This window comes from Pavona decussata, unplaced genomic scaffold, assembly GCF_977016875.1.
Source record: "Pavona decussata unplaced genomic scaffold, jaPavDecu1.1 SCAFFOLD_186, whole genome shotgun sequence".
NCBI classification, from domain to species: Eukaryota; Metazoa; Cnidaria; class Anthozoa; order Scleractinia; family Agariciidae; genus Pavona; species Pavona decussata.
The window spans coordinates 1525224-1544622 of record NW_028145595.1 but is presented as its reverse complement, the minus strand read 5'-3'; the positions used below and the strand labels follow the sequence as shown (position 1 = coordinate 1544622).

At 40.3% G+C, this 19399-nt stretch overlaps 2 protein-coding genes across 3 annotated transcripts in view; one reads left to right on the top strand and one right to left on the bottom strand.

Annotated features, from left to right (window-relative positions):
- LOC146462630 (ribitol-5-phosphate transferase FKTN-like) overlaps positions 1-19399 on the top strand; it is a 43302-nt gene that overhangs the window by 19943 nt on the left and 3960 nt on the right. The window lies entirely within an intron of this gene.
- LOC146462631 (uncharacterized) lies at positions 6029-17539 on the bottom strand. Of its 2 annotated transcripts, none has more exons than XM_085085479.1 (2): positions 16275-17539; positions 6029-10026 (listed from the first exon to the last, which is right to left on the bottom strand). In XM_085085479.1, exon 2 carries the CDS (start codon positions 10013-10015, stop codon positions 6965-6967), a length of 3051 nt encoding a protein of 1016 aa, XP_084941605.1. In that variant the 5' UTR covers positions 10016-10026; positions 16275-17539; the 3' UTR covers positions 6029-6964. The 2 variants fall into 2 exon arrangements, with proteins under 2 accessions (XP_084941605.1, XP_084941606.1); XM_085085480.1 differs by lacking the exon at positions 16275-17539 and adding an exon at positions 11830-12025.

Below are 19399 nucleotides of genomic sequence, written 5' to 3'. Positions count from 1 at the left end.
TTCAATTTTTTTAGAGAAATCGGCAAATTTCTGTCTTCACTCTTACTAAACATGGCCCTTGTGCAAGCTCGTGTTGGGGAATATGGCGCACGAAAATCAGCGTCTGGAGAATCAGTGAGAGAACGTGGAATTGAAAAGGAAGAGCTTCCACAATGTCGAACACATGGATAAACCCTGAGCTAGTTTTAAAGGGGCGCTGTCATTGAGATTTCTCTGTGTTTTGGTCGAAGCTGCTCAAACATTTGACAAGGCACTTTTCGCTAACATCAAATTGCTCTTACATATTCATAGTTCATCTTGTAGTTTTATATTGTATCGATCTGATGAATGTTTCTACTGTGTGTAAATAAAGATTGAATGAATGAAAGATTACCGAGAAGAAAATATTAAGTGATTTTTCCTAGGAAGAATAAACCAAATTAATCAGTTTTTTAACGATTTCTCGAAGACACACTGGAAGAGCTTCAAAAAATTGGCCAATTTTTCGCGTTGTTATCCGTTTCAATCTTGGCCATCCGCGGCCAAAGATAACTAACACTAGTTTCTTTGTAGTAGTAGGGTTCTTGTTAACGAAACTGAACCATTATGTTAACGATTCCGTCAGTTCAAATATGTTTTTGGCCATTCATAGTAACATCATGAATAGGATACAGTGCCTGTTTAACCAGCGCACGGCCTAATAACGGTCAACGAAAATTCAAAAATATTTGCTTCGAAAGATGCTTGTTGGACGCTTTTAACAGGAATCAAAATGACAGAGCTTTTGTTTCGGGGTCATCACAAGTTATTCATATGCCAGTCGTGGTGTAAAGCGGGGGTACCACTTTTGATCACCTTACAGGTCCTCATTTACAGAAGATTTCTTTGTTCCCTCACTAAGCAAGCTTCGGGGGTCATGAACAGCTTCGTTTAGAGTATGGAGTATTTAGCCGTTACAAAACGGTAGAATTTATCGATCGAAATCACATCAAACAGGAAATCGAGCAACTACAGCAGGCAACCGAATCTGAAAAATACGACTTTTCGTTCATCTCAAAAGCGACTTTTAAAAAGTAGGGGAAAAAATTGAAGAAACGTTGGCTGGAAACTCAAACTCGAAAAACCTTAAATTTTAACTACAAAGCCTTTCAACCCCGATCTTCGGTAGAAACTAATCGTAGAGAACATATAAAAAACAAGCAGGAAATCGAATCCGAAAAATTCCGCTTTTCGTTTTCTCAAAAGCGAATGTTAAATAAAATGGGAAAAACGAAGAAACGTTGGTTGGATACTCAAACTAAGTGCAAAGCCTAGAAACCCGACCTTGAGAAAAGATAAACACCCCAAAACAGATAACGATAATGATACTATATTTAACGAGGGATTTACGCTTGGCTTAATCAGCTTGTTTACAGGTAATCCACGGCCAAGTATATACTAAAAATAATAAAAACAAAAAATGAATAACAATTTTTTGAAATAAAAACTCTAAAAACTAAACTAAGAATCGGATGAAAAAAAATTCCGATAACAGTCAAAGCTTAAGCGATCGGATTTTGTTCTTCACTTCATTAGTGCCGGCTTTAATTCTAATATCACTTGTTAGCTCGTTCCATATCTTTGCGGCAAAGTATCTCCGTGATTTGAGACCATATTTAGTCGTGTTAACTTTTGGCAGAGAAAGGATATAATCATGTCGAAGCTCATACTCGGTCGAGCGTAAAGTGAACAACCCAGAATGTTCCCACACCTCTTTGGAACTCAAAGTAAAGTTAATCTATGTTACAACTTATAAGGAGGATCATCCACTTCATTCTCTGTTGAAGGTCTGCAGTCCTCTGGGCTCTGTTCTCGGGGCAAAACTCATCTATTAGTTTGTTTAATGGACATTTTTAGCCAATCAGCTTCCACTCAAGCTCATTCGCTCATCATGCAGCATATCAAAGGATAGTGTTCTCGTCGAGCTGCTGATATTTTATAACAGAAAGTCGTATTTATGGCATGGACCACTTGAAGAAGATACAACAACTAATTTTGTAAAATACTCCGAAAGGGATGATAACATCATGTATAATTTTACGCAAATTCAACAAGGGTTGTCCAATTCACCCAATCTGAGTCAAGTCGTTTAATTCTTGAACTCCTAATAGTTAGTTAGTTAGTTAGTTCTCTCCGCGCCATGAGGCGCATAAGGCTGCAACTTTCGTTTTCCAACCAGCCCTGTCTTTTGCTGCAGTCCTGGCTTCAGCCCAGCTGGTCCACCTTTCTTGTCTGCACTCTCTTTCCACTGTCCTCCTCCACGTGATTTTAGGTCGCCCCACTTTCCTCTTTCCCTCGGGTTGCCACCCCATTGCTACCATACAATCATCGTTCCTGTCCTTTCTAAGCACATGGCCAATCCAGTTCCATCTTCTCCTTCGTATTTCGTCACTTATCTTTCTCACGCCTGTTATTTCTGAAATTGTGTCGTTTCTCATGCGTTGCGGCCACCATACTCTCAATATCCGTCTTAGACATGTGAACTGAAATCTATCCAATTTCTTCTCTTCGGCAGCTGTTAATTTCCATGCTTCACATCCATACAATAGCACTGGTCGTACCAGAGTCTTAAACAGTTTGATTTTTGTATTCCGACCAATGCTCCTTGTATTCCAGATCTTCTTTAGGTTGTAGAAAGCTCCCTGTGCCTTGCTTAGACGTTTCTTGATGTCTTCCGTGCCACCACCCTCTTTTGTCACAGTCGCGCCCAGATATACAAACTCTTCGACGTCTTCAACTTCCTTTCTTTCAATCATTACGTTGTCTTCTCTTCGTGCATTCATTCTCATCACTTTGCATTTTTGCGCATTCAATTTCAGCCCCACTCCCTGCATTATCTACTAGTCGGTTGGTCTTGTCCTGTATTTGTTGGTGTTTTGATGAGAGAAGGACTATATCGTCTGCAAAATCGAGATCTTCAAGTGTAGTTGTAAAGTTCCATCTGATGCCATTTCTTTGTCCTTCTGTTGTTCTTCGCATTACCCAGTCTACAGCAAGCAGGAATAAGAAACCTGACATGACACATCCTTGCTTAACGCCAGTTGTGATCTTGAACCATCTTGTTTGTTCTCCCTCATCCAGTACTGAACATTCAAAGTCTTCATACATGATCTCCACCATTCTTATCAGCTTGTCTGGGATCCCAAAGGCCTTCATGATTTTCCACAGGTCCTTCGCGGTGTACTGAGTCAAAAGCTTTTTCAAAGTCGACAAAGTGTGCATAAAGCGTCGCCTGCCATTCATTCACCTATTCTATGATGTTACGGAGGATGAATATTTGGTCTTCTGTGCTCCTGTTCTTTCGAAACCCAGCTTGTTCTTTTCTAAGGACACTGTCTACCCCGTTGTGGATTCTCTGGATGATGACTCTGCCCATTACTTTGCTAGCCACAGGTAACAATGTCACACCACGCCAGTTCTTGCACTCTTTCAGGTCGCCTTTTTTGGGTATTTTTACTATCAAGCCTTTCTTCCATTGTTCAGGTACCTTCTCCTCGTGCCATATCTTATCAAACAGTCTTGTCAGCTCCTTAACTGCCACGTCACTATCTGCTTTGTACAGCTCCGCTGGAATGCCATCTATACCTGGTGTTTTTCCACTCTTTGTCTTCTTCAGTGCCTCCCTTACTTCTACCTCCCTTATCTCTGTTGTATCCATCTCGCTAATTTCGTCTTCCTCCACTTCGTTCTCTTCAATTGGGTTCATTGGGGCCTCCCTGACTAGCACCTCCTCAAAATGTTCAGCCCATCTTTCAAGTCTGGCATTCTTGTCTTTTATTGTCTCACCCCTCTTGTTCTTAATTGCTGCAACTTGGCGCCGTCTCTTGTTTGTGATTTTCTTTGCTGTTTGCTACAGTTCCCTATTTCTCCCATTTTCGGCATACTTTTCTGCTTCATTTCCTAACTGTTCTAGCCAAGCTCGTTTATCCTCCCTTGCTCTGCGTTTAACCTCTCTGTCTTTCAATTTGTACTCTACTCGTAACTTGCTTTTTATTCTCTCTGATTTCGTGCAGTGTATTTTGTCGTGGATCATCTGTCGTTGATCTTTTGCTTTCCAGGTTTCCTCTCTCAACCACTGCTTGTTTTTCTTTTTCGCCCAGCATAGTACTTTCTCAGCAGTTTCTATGTAAATTTTTCCCATTTGCTTGCAATCTTCATTGATGTTTTCCTCGACCTCTAATGCTGCAAATCTGTTTCGCAGTTCGACGCTGAACTTGGACTTGAACATTTCGTTTTCCAGTTTGTTTGTGTCAAGTCTTGCATTAGTCTTTGCTCTATCTGGGTTTCTATGTAGTTTCAGCTTTATTTTCATGATTAGCAGAAGGTGATCGCTTGCTGCATCTGCACCCCGGTGCACTCGTGTGTCTTCCACAGACCTCCCCCATTCTTTACGGATCATCATGTGATCAATCTGATTTTGAGTCCTTCCATCAGGTGACACCCAAGTCGCTTTATGAGTTGTTCGGTGTGGAAAGCATGTTCCTGTGATGACAAGACCGTTCATTGAGCAGAAGTCACATAGCCTTTCACCATTATCGTTTATGTTACCCAGTCCATGTTTTCCCATTATTCCTTCCACATCCTTGTTGTCGTCACCAACCTTTGCATTAACTCCTAATATCAAAGAACAAATTCCCCTATCTTGTCCTCATACTTTTCTTATAAAAGTACTGTGGAGAAGTTATTAAAATATCAAGAAAAGTCACCTTGGGTGATCATGTCCTTTATTCTCATGACCCCAGGGGTTGAATAAGCATTGATATTACAGGGAGAAATTTGATGCTGATCACCGTTAGGGCTTAAAGGGTTAGGTAATTGACAATCTGACTTATCAGAAGTTAAGTTGTTATAATAATTATAAATTTGCTGGGGAATGACTCAACCCATCTGCCCCCCAAGTACACCAGTCTTTCAAGAAATTGATTTGCGAGAAACTGAATGAAGGAAGATGTCATTTTTGTGTTTGTTGTGCGATGTGTTTTGTTTTGCTTTTCAGGCTTTCTATTCAACTCCTAAGGTTGTTTAATCACAAAAACGGTTCTCTATTGCTCTCAAATCTTTCATCATTCTTTTGCATAACTATATGATCATTTTATGTTTATACATTCGTTTTCAATATTAATACCAAAGGGGTTGTGGTTGGGCTCAGAAGTGGAACTGTATAGAAGTTTGACTTGGTTTTACGTTTTGTTTAGCCATACTGTAGGAGTCATGTTAGCGGATTTCAGAGACAGTGAGTCCAAAATTAATAAGGTTTCTTGAATGAATAATTTTAATGCAAGCAATACTCAATACAATCAGTGTAAAAAGATCGATATTTTGCCCGATATTCATGTTGTTGACTGTTCAATGACGTGTTGTTTACAATTCGGTCCACATTTCTCCAGTAAACTTGTTATCAGTATGGTTTTTCAGTACAGACTTATTTGAACACAGATAGTATCGTAGAACATGATCGTGATGCCGACATGTAATCTCTCCCCTCCGTTAAACGTCTTTTACTTTTAGTTGTATTCATGCTGTTAAACTTTGCGTCCTCATCGAAGTCTGCCTGAAGAGTTGCAGCATTCACACTGACAAGTCCTGCGTACTTGTAACAAGGAAGACATAAGGACATGATGTGGTCATATTTTAGTTGTTTTCAAAGCGTCTGAACCGCGTAGTCTGCGTGGATCTGAGGTGATAGAAATCATAGTAAATGCATCCCAGAGTTTTAAAGCGAGCAGTATTGCCTTTAAAATTGGCTCGAGAAACTGGAAATTTAGATCCCAGCATCCCAGGGAATGTAAAGAAAAATCCGTGACGTTGAGGTTTTTATGCGTTCTCGTTCTTTATCATGCAATCACAATTCTGCTTGTTTTCTCCGCGTCCAGAAGGCAATGAAACCAGCATCATGTCCTATCAGACCACCTTGTTCGCCGGAAATGTCAAGTCAAGTCAAGCCTGGCTATTTTCTACACTGCTCAGAGCTAAATGCGCTTTCACGTATCAGCAAGAGAGTTTGAGTAGCTTTCTTCCTTCCCACCAATTCATGCGAGGTGTGGGGCTCGCTTTTTTACTTCTTTATTCGGCCGCAAAAAGAGATGCCCGTTGACTGCGACAAGCCAACCAAGTTTGGGAGACGAGCATTTGTTTAGGCCACGGATCTTTTGTTTTGGCCCCTCTCCAGTTCTGGAGCAAGCAGTGCTATCCTTAACAGGCTGCTTGGACACTCAGGGTGTTGCCGAGTGATGTTGTCGCCTCCAGGTCAACATCGAAGCAACCAAAACCCCTGAGCCGCCTGCATGCAGAAAAAGGACTGCGGCTGCCGGTGCCACCTTACACCTGCCGTTTTCGCCCCTCTTCCATCGCTACAGGACTTGTTTCTTAAGCTGCAGTTGATCTGCCTTTGCAACGGAGCTTAAAGGTAGACGGCTTCCGTCTGGGTTGGCCGTTGGCTCGCAAGGAGCTCATCCGCCCTTCGACAGGTCTTGTTTTTAATCCTGCTGGGATACCCAGGAACCCACCTCACCTGGTCACCCAGATGGGGATGCCAGTTTAGTCGCCGGCAACCCGACCATGAGACAGATAGTACTGGATTACATGTTACCAGTAGCAGGACGCAAGACCTGACCTGACTGTAGATATAAAGCAACACAAAACAACTGAACATAATACAATGCATTACCATCCTATACCATAAGATCCAAACCATAGAAAACCACACCTTACCGTTCCATAAATAAACAAATAAATAAAAATAAATAGACTTTGTTTCACGAGGGTGACCATACAACCCAACCTTTTTGCCTAACATCCATCCACCTCGCTAACTGCATTAACTGACTTTTATTACTGTACTAATTACGACATTTTCGATCAAAATAAAATCACTACTTTACTCAACGATTTGCCCAATATGCATCCATATCTACTACAGTAGACTACGGATGTGTTTCCATACCAATTACAGTTTCTCTTTTCCGGCACGGTAGCAATCGTTAAAACGATGGTCGTAATACATTCTACCGCGGCGAACCTTATTAGCAGTGAGAACTGCCAGGTCAATCGAACTGTCGGTCACGGTGGCCAGATCAGGAATGACAGGCTGCCTAAAGGACCCGTCTTTTGCTTCGAAGTCGATTCGCTCGATATTCTTCAACGTCACCTCATGGGTTGCCGTGCCATCCTTCTTTGTTATTTCCATTTTCCAAGTACCGTCCTTAGTTTTCTTCAGCATGATTTTGCGCTCTTTTGCCTTCAGCCAATCTTGAAGCTGTTGGGTGAAAATGACGGAATCCTCATCTATTTTCTGACCTCCTTTCATGTCGATTGTAAATTTAGAAACCGGAGAAGGGTTCTCATCCTGTGGAGCTTCAAGCATGACCACTTGTGGAGTACCAAAGGTGCCGTCAAGATTCTTTTCAAACTGGTACTTTTTGCGATTTTCCATTTTCTTTAATTCCGTTGCTATGTCGATATACCCACGCTTATCGCGCCAGAGGTCAACAACCAGCCTTGTACTTCCGTCTTGTTGTTGTTCCATCAACTTTTCAAAATAGTCAACGTCAAGTTCCAAATCTTTTCCGGGGCAATCAAGGAGATTGCGGACATCTCCAGCTGCCGCCAGCCTCAACTTCCACGTCATATGGAAACCGGTGCGAACGAGTACGATGGACCTCTTAGTTTTCTTTATGCATTTGTCGATGAAGTCTTTTGCCATGATGAGAAAGTCGTTCGAATTTTTTCTCATCCACGTGTAAATGGAGTATTTTCCGAGCTGGAAAAGTGGTGTGCGGAGAAAAACTTTAAAAATACCACAGCCGCCGGATCGAAGATTCCGGTCAAAGTAATAATTGTAGTCCTTGTCAGAGTCAAAGTGGTCAAAGTTCCGTTCACCACTCGGAGGAGAAAATGCTGTAGGAAATTTATCCATTTTCTTCTCCACTTTATCTTTCTCTGTGCGTATCACGTGGTATCCTGGCTTCTGTCGGTTGAAGTAGATCTGACCACGCAGCTGCCATGCTTGATTTCTCTGCCGCCCGTACAAGTAAAGGGTTCGTCGGTCTTCTGAAGTGATTAAACGGGAGCTCCTCACATCACCATAAAATATATGGTTGGTGTAAATGGTCAGTTTGCCCGGCTCAGCACACTGGTCATCTATGGTAATGTGAAAAGGCTTCCAACTCCTCAACTCGAGAAAGTACTGGTTTTTTCCTCTACTCTGGCGGACTACATACTTCTGTTCGGAAGTTAGGTAGATGATATCGTCAAATGGTGAACCAACAAACATTTTAATCCCTGTAATACGTCCCCACAGAATGTTCTTAGGCGAGGCTTTACTGCCAGTGCGATACAGCAAGGAGTCATTTAGGAAATGAAAGGTTACACCAACAATATTGGTCAATTTCGAAGGCATTCCCTCAAAGGAAAGGACGTTGTTTTCGTCTTTGGTCGCAGTTGCAGAGCCGTCGGCTTCGGCTTTCACATCCAAGTAGTAACCGTAGCGGAAGTCACTGAAGTACTTGGAATTTCCAGGCTTCCCGATAACTCCGTTGACTTGAATGACATCATCTCCACCTCCTGTCTTCACCTTGAAGGTCTGTTTGTTTTGAATGCTGATTATGTTATCGATAACTACATTGTCAGGTTCATTTGGGTACTTTTTATTGTAAGTTTTTATGTCGGCACCTTTTAAGTCAACTTTAGGTTTTTCATCCACGAAATCGGTACTGACCAGAACTGTAACCCCTTTAAACTCCTGCATTGCCTTCTTTCCATAGAAGTCGTAGCCAAGATCTACCAAACCTTCGGGTTTGAAGAATATATTACCACCATACATCCCCTTGTTGTATTTTCTATTCTCGCCAACTACTATGTAGCCACCCTCTTCCTTTGGGGGTGTTTCCAGCCTGAACTTCAATGGATCTTGCCAATCTTTAACTCGTCCGTGGATGGCCTCTACCATAAGTCCTTGGTTTGCTTCAAATACCCAAGAAAATGTGAAATTGCTTCGGCTTGATACCAGGCTGGCAAGATTCTTCATGTCAGCGTCCAGCAGTTTCTTGGAGTTGTCCCTCAAGGTTTTGATCATTTTGATTTCTTTGTTGATTCGGCCGTAGGGATTAAACGCTGCAACGATCTCGACAATTATAGATGCAATGCCCAAGAGGGCGCCAATTATAGCTCCAACAGGGCCCGCGACGGCAGCCAGTGTTGATCCAACAGTTGCTAGAGCACCAGCAACGAACCCTGTGATACCAGCGACTCCAGATGCCATACTCAAGGAACTTGATGCAATGGCCCAGGGATCGTCGTTCTTAACTGCCTCCGAAATCTGCCATGCTCCAACTGCGATGGTCGCTGCATCAAAGAGTGGTCCTGCCAAGACATCTGCCCATTTAGCAGCCTTCGCCCAGGTTCTGACTGTTTTTAAATCCTTCACCATGTCGTCATAGATTGCCGTGTTTTTAATGAACTTTGACCAGCCTTTTTCGACATCCGTTTGAAAAGCTACAGCGACGTCTGACTTTGCCTCCAGGAGTCGCTTCTTTAAGGCCTCTGCAGCTCCAACCGTGGGTTGCTTGTCGATGAGATCGCTGTTGAATATCAGGCGGTATTCCCTTAACTTCGTCACTGTGTTGTGGAAGTCTTTCTGGTGACGTTTAATGACCTTGTTAATGAGTGTGTCTGTAATGGGATGGAGCATTCCTTGACCAATATCCCAAACGGCTAATGTGGCAATGGCAAGATTTAGCGTATCTCTTGCTGCTTCCTTCTCTTCGTTCTTCATTTGCGAAAAGGCAGCCAAAGCGTTTGAACGCCAATATGCACCCAGCGCGGCAAAGTTGTACCCTCCCAAATCACCCACGTGCGCGATGTCATCCAGATAATTCTGGGCACTTCCAAACTTCTTTCCGTATTTTACCAGCTTGCCCGACAGTTTACTCAACTGTAATTTTGAGCTGACGACTTCCGCAATGAAGAATAAGACAAGAAGTTGTAAAAGCGACTTCATGACTGAAACCTCTGAAAAAGAAGACGTATAACAATGAGGAAAGAACCGTTTGGATTTGTGGTATGGCATATATTGATGGTTTGCGTGTGACGTCTTGGCGACCATGTTGGTGTACAGGAACAATAAGATTTTTCTCCGCTAGGAAACTTCCATTTTTTTGCAAACTATGTCAACAAATTTTCTTTTGTTTTGTACACCAATATGGCGGCAATGCAAACCACCTTTACTGTATTTATTGTAACCCGGTTGTGACTTAATTTTCTCGACTGAAAATAATGCGAAAATTAAAAACGGCTATAAAAGGGTAAAACGGGTAAATTTGATACCCCATTATAAACAAAGTCAACATAACTGTGGTATCCTTCGTTTTGGTCACTGACGGTGCATTCTTTCGGGGTTATTCTAGGTATTCTTATTCCGGTTGAGGAATATCAGAAAACACAGAATTTCAATTTCGAAAAAAGCCTCCTAAAATCTGGAAACGGAATACCCATGGCGGAGGTGGGCAGAGAACTATAAAAAATTTCCCAAAAGAACGCCAATTCTGTCTTTTCCGAATAACCCGTATTCCTTCCATTCTATTCATTCTGCTATCGGGAGCAGAATGAACAGAATGATATTCCGTGCACTCCGAAAACCAAACAGCTCCCAAAATGATCACAAGTAACGTCTATTCCGAGTATTCCTGTTCCGGAATATTCCCAACCCACCCCCCCCCCCCCCCCTCTCCGGGTTTCTGACGGTTGAAGATTGTATCTAAAGAGCAAGTATTGTGTACTTTTATGTTTTAACAATACGGAACTGAGAATTGCTATCTTTTATACTTGTTTTTTGCAAGCTTCATGTAATATTTCAAACACGAGAAGGCGTGTTTCACCAGATATCAAAGCACTCAGAAGTAGGTTAAAAAAAAGAGGCGCAGCTGAGTTTATTTTAAACGACTTCGAGGTGTTTGGATATCTGATGAAAAACACTTTCGAGTGTTTGATATGGTCTCAAATGATCAATAATTAACGGAGAAATTCAATGCTAAAGTTGGCAAAATGTTATGGTAATTAGGAACACATATCCAAACCACGGTCACAGTGGTAATTTTCTTTGTTGAATGAAATGAATGTTGAGTTAAAGACGTTTTCGTGTTGATAAAAAAAATTATGGCGACAATTTTACGAATCATGGCCGTTATTCAATATAATCGGTAAAATTTATTTCTACGAAAAATAGCTAATATGTTATGTTTGTGAAATTTTGAATTTAAAAGGCAGGTATTTTGATCTATTTTACTCAAGCGTTAAAAAAAAAAGAACTGGCATGATCCTTCGAGATACCAGGCGCTTTAAGGGGACTATTTACACTAAATACAAGATGAATAGAATTAGAACATTATACATTACAACTTCGATAAAACGGAGTACCATGGGACTGTGAAAATGTGTCCGTACGTTACTAAAAAGGAATCCTGTTATGAATAATTTGTAAGAAAACGAGCAAAATCTGCGTTTAGGTAAACATTAATTTAATTTTGATAATTTTTGAGAAGGTGATGAACTGTTAAGAGAGAAAGATGATAAAGGGCGTAGAACTCTTTCACAATGAAATATGACGGAATACTAGATTTACACTCGCGTGATGCATTTGTTCTGTATATCGGGGTAGATTTATATCTCTGAGCTTCTTAAGTGCGGGGTTCTGTACCATACATTGTACCGTAACTTAGACCTTGCTGAAGAGTGCCGTTCGTTTTACTGGGGACTTAGTTATCAAGGCGGTTGCTAGACCGGGGCTCCACTAAGACCTCAAAACTTAGTTCTTACCGTTGATTTTGAAAGATACCAGTTCGTTCCTTCGTATACTGATTTCCAAAGAAAGTTCTTTTGTTAAGAAACAATTATCGCCTGCAGTAAGACGAAAGAGCGTAAATCACGTACGATATTTATGAGGCTTATTGAACCCGGTCACAGGTTTCAAAAGTACCCTTCTCGCCATTGGCTTTTAAGCCATCATGATTTAAAAAAATAGGTGGTACCAACCAATTCACTGTTAAAAAATTTTCCCGCCAGACACACTTTGGCTGATAACAAGTTCTGAAGTCACCTGTTTTTCATTTTTAACCTTATGATTCGCATGGCTTGACTTCAAATTATCCAATCTCCCACATGGAAACTTGACCTTCCCGTCAGTACATTTTCGATACAATTTTCAACATGCGAGGCTGTAAAAGCGGCGTGACCATTAGGTACAACTTTTAATATTCTGCACGTATATGGATCCTTGCTTCGTGGGACCCCAAATACAGGGTGGTTTATTGGAGTATTTCCCTTCACCACTTCTTCTAGCTATGGGAGGGGATCAAGATTAAGACCAGTGACCCCTTTTTGTATTTCTGTCTCTGATCTTTAACTATTTAATAGCTAGTGAATTGTCAATAGCGTTACAGCTTTATGAAATGTTTTCACAGAAATAAGAGATAGGTAAACAAAATCTCTTAAACACATATGATCTTACCGGAATTTAGGTGTGAAAGGCTCGGCCGCAACAAAAAAATGTAGGAACCCCTTTGGCTCGAAAATAAGTGAGTAAGGTATCATGTGACTGAAAAAAACTTCTCTGTTGCGCTTAGCTGAGTTGGATTGCCCTCTAGTGCAGTTTCTTGATGCAAGTTAATTACTCGAGTATTGCCGAAGAGCACCGAGAATTACCGAACGTCACCCGAGGTGTTTCCGAGGATCTAGACAGAACGCAAACATCTCGAAAGACATTATCGAACTTCCGTCGATTTTCCGGCAAGTATTAGAGATGCCCAGTTTTATTAGCTGGGCCAATTGTCCATTTCCAAATTTCCTTGACAATGATGACGTCCTGGGTTGGTTTCTTTCAGGGGCACCCAACGGATCGTTTCGGTAAATTATCTGTTCGGAAGGTCCTTAATCCCCTACAATTTTCTGAGGGGAATTTTCACCTCGAACTTTCGTGATATGGAAAATTTAAGGCCTAGTGTTTTCGGATTGATAAAAATGTCGATTCGGGTACCGAAAAAAAGGTCAGCTAAGATTTTCCGAAAGGAAATAAGACCTAAGGTTTACGGGAAATGGACAAAAATGCCCTAGTAATTTCGAAAAGACTGAAGTTCCCCTAGAATGACCGCACAGATAAAAATATTATAGCGCAGCCTAAAATGAACCCGGCTATCGAGCTTTAAAGGCACTCCAGATAGCCTAAAATAGCGTTTCAAAGGATCTGAGAGAAAACTGTTGTTGGGTGCTCCTGTTATTTCTATGCTAAAACTACTGGAAACCTTCAATGCAGCAACGTCGTTGTTTTGTTTTTGTTTTTGTTTTTTTTTGTTTTTTGTTTTTTTTTTTTGCTAATTTACCAATACAAATATAAGTGATTAGTAACTACATCATTCACCAAAAAGCAATGCTTAAGCTTTTATTTTTGAAAATATTTTTGGAGAAGCATGCCATCAGACCTTTAAGGTTCACGGGCGACTTCATTCCTCGTAAAAAGCACACTCTAGCAATGGACCAAATTCCAGTCACCTTGGCCTTTCTTGGCTATATCCTTCAGGTGCATCTGAGATTAGTCGGAGATTTGTGAAGCGCCGTAAGAGAGAACGTAAGACAAAATAAGTTGTGATCGCGACGTTACAACACATTATAGGGTTTTGTCTTCAAGAGTCGAGGAAGGAGACCCAACATTAAATGACAGGCTCTTATACATTCCAGTTGGCAGCAGCTTAGGGTAAGGGATGTTTAACATTTTCTTGTTTGTGTTCTCGGCGTCTAACTGTTACAGTGTGAACTTGAAAAAAGGCCCCTTGGCGTTTGTCAAATCGTTTTTCAAATAGTGGGAGGTTAATTCAGATATTGAAGACAAAACGTCAAATTTAGACCTCAAATTCAAGAGACGTTAGCTATATACATGGATTATGTGAATAAACACTTGTCCCTGAGAGCACAATTTTCAATTCTGACCATTCCGACCATTGAGGAGGGGATGTTGATTTCGAGGTTGTTTGGTTATGTAAATGCAACACACCCGATCCAAAGTGGTATGTGTTGACTGCTTTAAATAAAATAATGCAAGTTACAGGTCACAACAGGTAATATGTTTTATCAACGGCAGGTTCGATACCCTTTACCTTCGGTACCAGAGTCAAACTGTCAGCTAAGAGTCTTAACTAGTCAAATGAAACAGGAAGCTACTTAGCACTTTGCGTTCCTATACTGATGTTTCTTGTGGTGTACAGGTTTTTGTAACTATTCTTTTCAAACTGGCTGTCACTTTTCAAATGAAAGCCCCCAGTGTTGTTTTTACACGTTGTCAGAAAGTTCAATTTTTTTTAGAGAAATCGGCAAATTTCTGCTCTCATTCTTACTAAACGCGCAAGCTAGTGGTGGGGAATATACGGCGCACGAAAAATCAGCGTCCGGAGTGTCAGTGAGTCGAACGTGGAATTGAAGAGAGAGAGCTTCCACCATGTCGAACACTAGAATAAAACCTGAGCTAGTTTTAAAGGGGCGCTGTCGTGGAGATTTCTCTGTGTTTTGATCGAAACTGCGCAAACATTTTACAAGGTATCTTTTCACTAACATCAAATTGCTCTTACATATTCATAGTTCATCTTGTAGTTTTATATTGTATCGATCTGATGAATTTTTTTACTGTGTGTAAATAAAGATTGAATGAAGAAAATATTGAGTGATTTTTCCTAGGAAGAATAAACTAAATCAGTTTTTAGCGATTTCTCGAAGATACACTGGAAGAACTTGAAAAATTGGCCAATTTTTTCACGTTGTTATCCATTTCAATCTTGGCCATTAGCGGCCAATGATAACTAACACTAGTTTCTGTGTAGTAGTATGGTTATTTTTAACGAAACTGAACCATTACGTTTACGATACCGTCAGTTCAAATATGTTTTTTGGGTTATTCATAGTAACATCATGAATAGGATAGAATGCCCCTTTAACCAGCCTGTTTCAACGTTTTTTCAATGTTTCTTCTTGTCTAACATTTCGATTGACGTCGTATTGACGGATCAAATATGCAAAGAAAATGACAGTTTACGAAAAAACCTGCCAAGGCCTAATAACGGTCAACGAAAATTCAAAAATCTTTGATTTGAAAGATGGTTGTTGGACACTTTTGACAGGAAAATGACAGAGCTTTTGTTTCGGGGTCATCACAAGTTGTTCATATGTCAGTCGTGGTGTAAGGGGGGTGCCACTTTGGTCACCCTACAGGATCTCATCGACAGAAGATTTCTTTGTTCTCTCACTAATCAAGCTTCGGGGAGCATGAACAGTTCTATTTAGGGTATGGGGTATTTAGCCGTTACAAAACGGTAGAATATATCGATAAAAACCACATCGTTGATAACGACGATGAAATTCTTAAAGCAAAGCTTAGAGCAGAGAAGAAAGGAATTTTAGAGAACATGTAAAAAAACAAACAGGAAATCGAGCAACTACAGCAGGCAACCGAATCTGAAAAATTAGGCTTTTCGTTCATCTCAAAAGCGAATTTTAAAAAGTAGGGAAAAATTGAAGAAACGTTGGTTGGATACTCAAACTCAAGAAACCTTAAATTTTAACTAGAAAGCCTTTCGACTCCGATCTTCGGTAGAAACTAATCGTAGAGAACATACAAAAACAAACAGGAAATCGAATCCGAAAAATCCTGCTTTTCGTTTTTCTCAAAAGCGAATTTAAACAAAATGGAAAAAACGAAGAAACGTTGGTTGGATACTCAAACTAAGTGCAAAGCTCAGAAACCCGATCTTGAAAAAAGACGAACACCCCAAAACCGATAACGATTATGATACTATATTTAACGAGGGATTTACGCTTAGCTTAATCAGCTTGTTTAAAGGTAATCCACGGCCAAGTATATACTAAAAATAATAAAAACTAAAAAAATGAACCACAATTTTTGGGAATAAAAACTGTAAAAGCTAAGAACTAAGAATCGGATGAAAAGAAAATTCCGATAACAGTCCAAACTAATGCGATCGGATTTTGTTCTTCACTTCGTTAGTGCCTGCTTAATTCTAATATCATTTGTTAGCTCGTCCCATATCTTTGCGCCAAAATATCTCCATGATTTGAGACCATATTCATTCGTGTTAACTTTTGGCAGATAAAGGTTATAATCATGTCCACGCTCATACTTGGTCGGGCGTAAGGTGAACAACCCAGAATGTTCCCACACTTCTTTGGACCTCAAAGTAAAGTTAATCTATGTTACGACTTACCAAGAGGATTATCCACTTCCTCCTCTGTTGAAGGTCTGCAGTCCTGTGCTCAGTTTTTGGCGCAAAAGCCATCTATAACTTTGTTCAATGGGCTTTTTCAGCCAATCAACTTTCGCTGAGACGCAACACTGGGCTTAATACAATGAATGCAATGGTGTGACAGTATATGCCCTCATCACGTCATGTATGAAGCTTGTGTCATATTTGTAACATAATGAAAATTTCCACCACGCGAAAAATTGCAAAATTTTGATTAGATGTTGACCTTCATGAAAGTAAATCTGTTCACCTCAAAAATCACCCTTGAGTCGCGTCACTACGATTCTAACTTTCCATTCTGCGGATAAAAATCTTTCTCGCTAATTGAACAGTGTTTTCCCATGATGCTGTTTATTGTGGTCTAGCTCTTTCCTCTGTCGATTAAACTCTGTATTGTTACTTGAAATCTATTGAGCAGTACTTTCTAGTCATACAATTTATTATGCTGTACAAGGTGGTTCTTACTTTTGAGTCTGTTGATGAAACCTTAAGGTGTCACCATTTAAATGAAAGCTACTGAGCAGTACTTCTCTGTGGCACTTGTTCATTATGCTCTGCAGGTGGCTCTAACTTTTGAGTCTGTAGATGAAATCCAAACGTGTGACTATTCAAATGAAAGCTACTGAGCAGTACTCAGTTCAATCTATGATGCATCACCTGGTGTAATGGATTATTTAACTCGTCTGTGTTCACTTAAACGCCAGATTAAGCTGGCACAATGAACGCAATGCTATGGTACTATATTATGTACTGCTCTCATTAGCTGATTAGGCGTCCAAGCAGAATCATCGGGGCGTAAACTGCCTCACACATTGTTCGGTGGAGTTCCTCTCAGGCAGTCAGTTTTGCTATGAGGCCACAAGACTGCGCTGAACACAACGAAAGCACTTGTATGGTGCTGTGGTATCTAAATGGTCTTATTGAGGCATTTTCTCGATCTAATGCCGTATTTTAAGATTGTGAATAGTTTCGACACTGCAAGCACGTATTAATTGAACGTCAAAAACCAAGTCTTCTCTAAGAATCAACCCTCGATTGTGAGGTTTTTTAAACAAGTTGTCAGTTTTGAGTGTGTGAATAAAATACTTTGGTGTGGGGGACCTTTGTTCATTATATTGTACAAGATGGTTCAAACTTTTGAGTTTGGAGATGAAATTCCCTCAAACGAAAGCTACTAAGTGGTTTTTTTATTTGTACTGTGGTGCCGTTTGTTATGCTGTACGAGGTGGTTCGAACTTTTCAGTCTGTAGATAAAATCCTAATATGTGACCATTCATATGAAAGCTGTCAATGGAGTACTACTTTCCTGTGGTGCTGTTTATTATGCTGTACAAGTTGGTTCTAACGTTTGAGTGGATGGAATCCTAAAGTGTGACCATTCAAATGAAAGCTACTGAGCAGTACTTTCCTGTGGTACTGTTTATTATGCTGTACAAGGTGGTTCTAACTTTGGAGTCTGTGGATGAAATCCTAAAGTGTAACCATTCAAATGAAAGCTACTGAGCAGTACTTTCCTGTGGTGCTGTTTCTTATGCTGTACAAAGTGGTTCTAATATTTGAGTCTGTGGATGAGATCCCACAGTGTGACCATTAAAATGAAAGTTAATACTGTTTTTAAAGCGAAATTTAAATGTTGGAAAAAAGTTTTCAACATGGTGAACCTAATTGAAGGGAAGAGAGGAGTTTTCTATTCCCTTATAGAACATCCAACATGCATGTTAAGTTATCGTTTAACGTTTGTTGAGCAACTGAATTTTGACTTTTTTCAACCGTGCGTGACTCGCTTTGTGCTACAACAAGGTTGCTCTATTTTTCTGGGTCCCTGGGTGGCCTAAAATCAGAAAGCTATTGTGGAATAACTTTTACGGGTTCTATTTTATATTTTGCTAAATGAAAAGTGACATTTTTGTACTTTTGAAGTTTGACACTGTCAGTACGTGTATTCTTTGCAGTTTCCGCCTTTATTTTAGTTTACTTAAGTCTGCGTTAGGTTTGTACTTTGCTTTTCGTTTGACAACCGTGGCCTTGAATAGTGCGTGACTTCAACTATTGTTCATATCAACGACAAATATCGACCTCAGAAATAGTCAACTGTTTGCCTTGAAAAAATTTAAAGGGGAATACATGTATTTGAAACGACAGTTGGCAAAACAGAGTTCAAGTATTGTAGGTTTCATGATTGTTTCTTTCGTAATAGAGGCAAATATCGATTTTAGAATTGATCATCTGTTTTCCTTGGAAAATTAAGGGAGATATTTACAACAACAGTTAGCCAACAGGGTTCATAGTAAGCAAACGAAACATTTTTTACCCAGCTAGAGCCAGTGTTGTAATCAAAATTTTCAGCAAACTAGATATTTAGAAACGTTCCAGCCAGTTAACCGTTTAATGCATTCAGTTCCCACCCAGCTCTATTCCAGCCTGCAGAGCGGGTTGTACGTCGAGCGGCCCCATCAGGTACTCCTGACATTACTTTGAACGGGGCCTTAAATAGGCCATTTCCGAGATGCGTTGAACCTCATTATGAAAGCGAGGCGAAGTGCGAAACTTTTATTATGAAAATTAGTTTTCATTCATATGCAAACAAAACTAATTTTCATATGAAAAGTTTTGCACTTAGCCTCGCTTTCATAATAAGGTTCATAGCAACTCGGAAATGGTCTATTCAGTTAAATCCAGTTTACGAACAAGTTAAGTTCGCCAGGTTGCTTCCCTTTTGTCGACGGAACGAAAGCTAGTAAGTACTGTTACAGTGTTGTTCTCTTGAAATATATAAAGGGGTTAGTTTGTTAAGAAAATGTGGTGTTGCGTCGGTGGGGAGTAGAAACAAATGATTGCTTTTATTAATAGAAATGATAGAGTAATTTGGTTTATTTGGCCACCGTAAATAGATTCGAGTGCTGACATTTTGAGCGTTAGCCCTTCGGTTCCCTCTTACGAAAGGCTAACACTCGAAATGTCAGCACTCGGATTAATCTTTTTACGTTCGCCAAATTACTGTATAGGTGGTTTGCAACCAATCCCTAGAGATCCAGAAGACCATGTTAGCAGCCATGTTGGATGTCAGAACTTTTGTTTTGTCATCC

Coding starts and splice junctions, on each gene's coding strand:
- LOC146462631 (XM_085085479.1), bottom strand. CDS start 10,015: ATGAAGTCGCTTTTACAACTTCTTGTCTTATTCTTCATTGCGGAAGTC.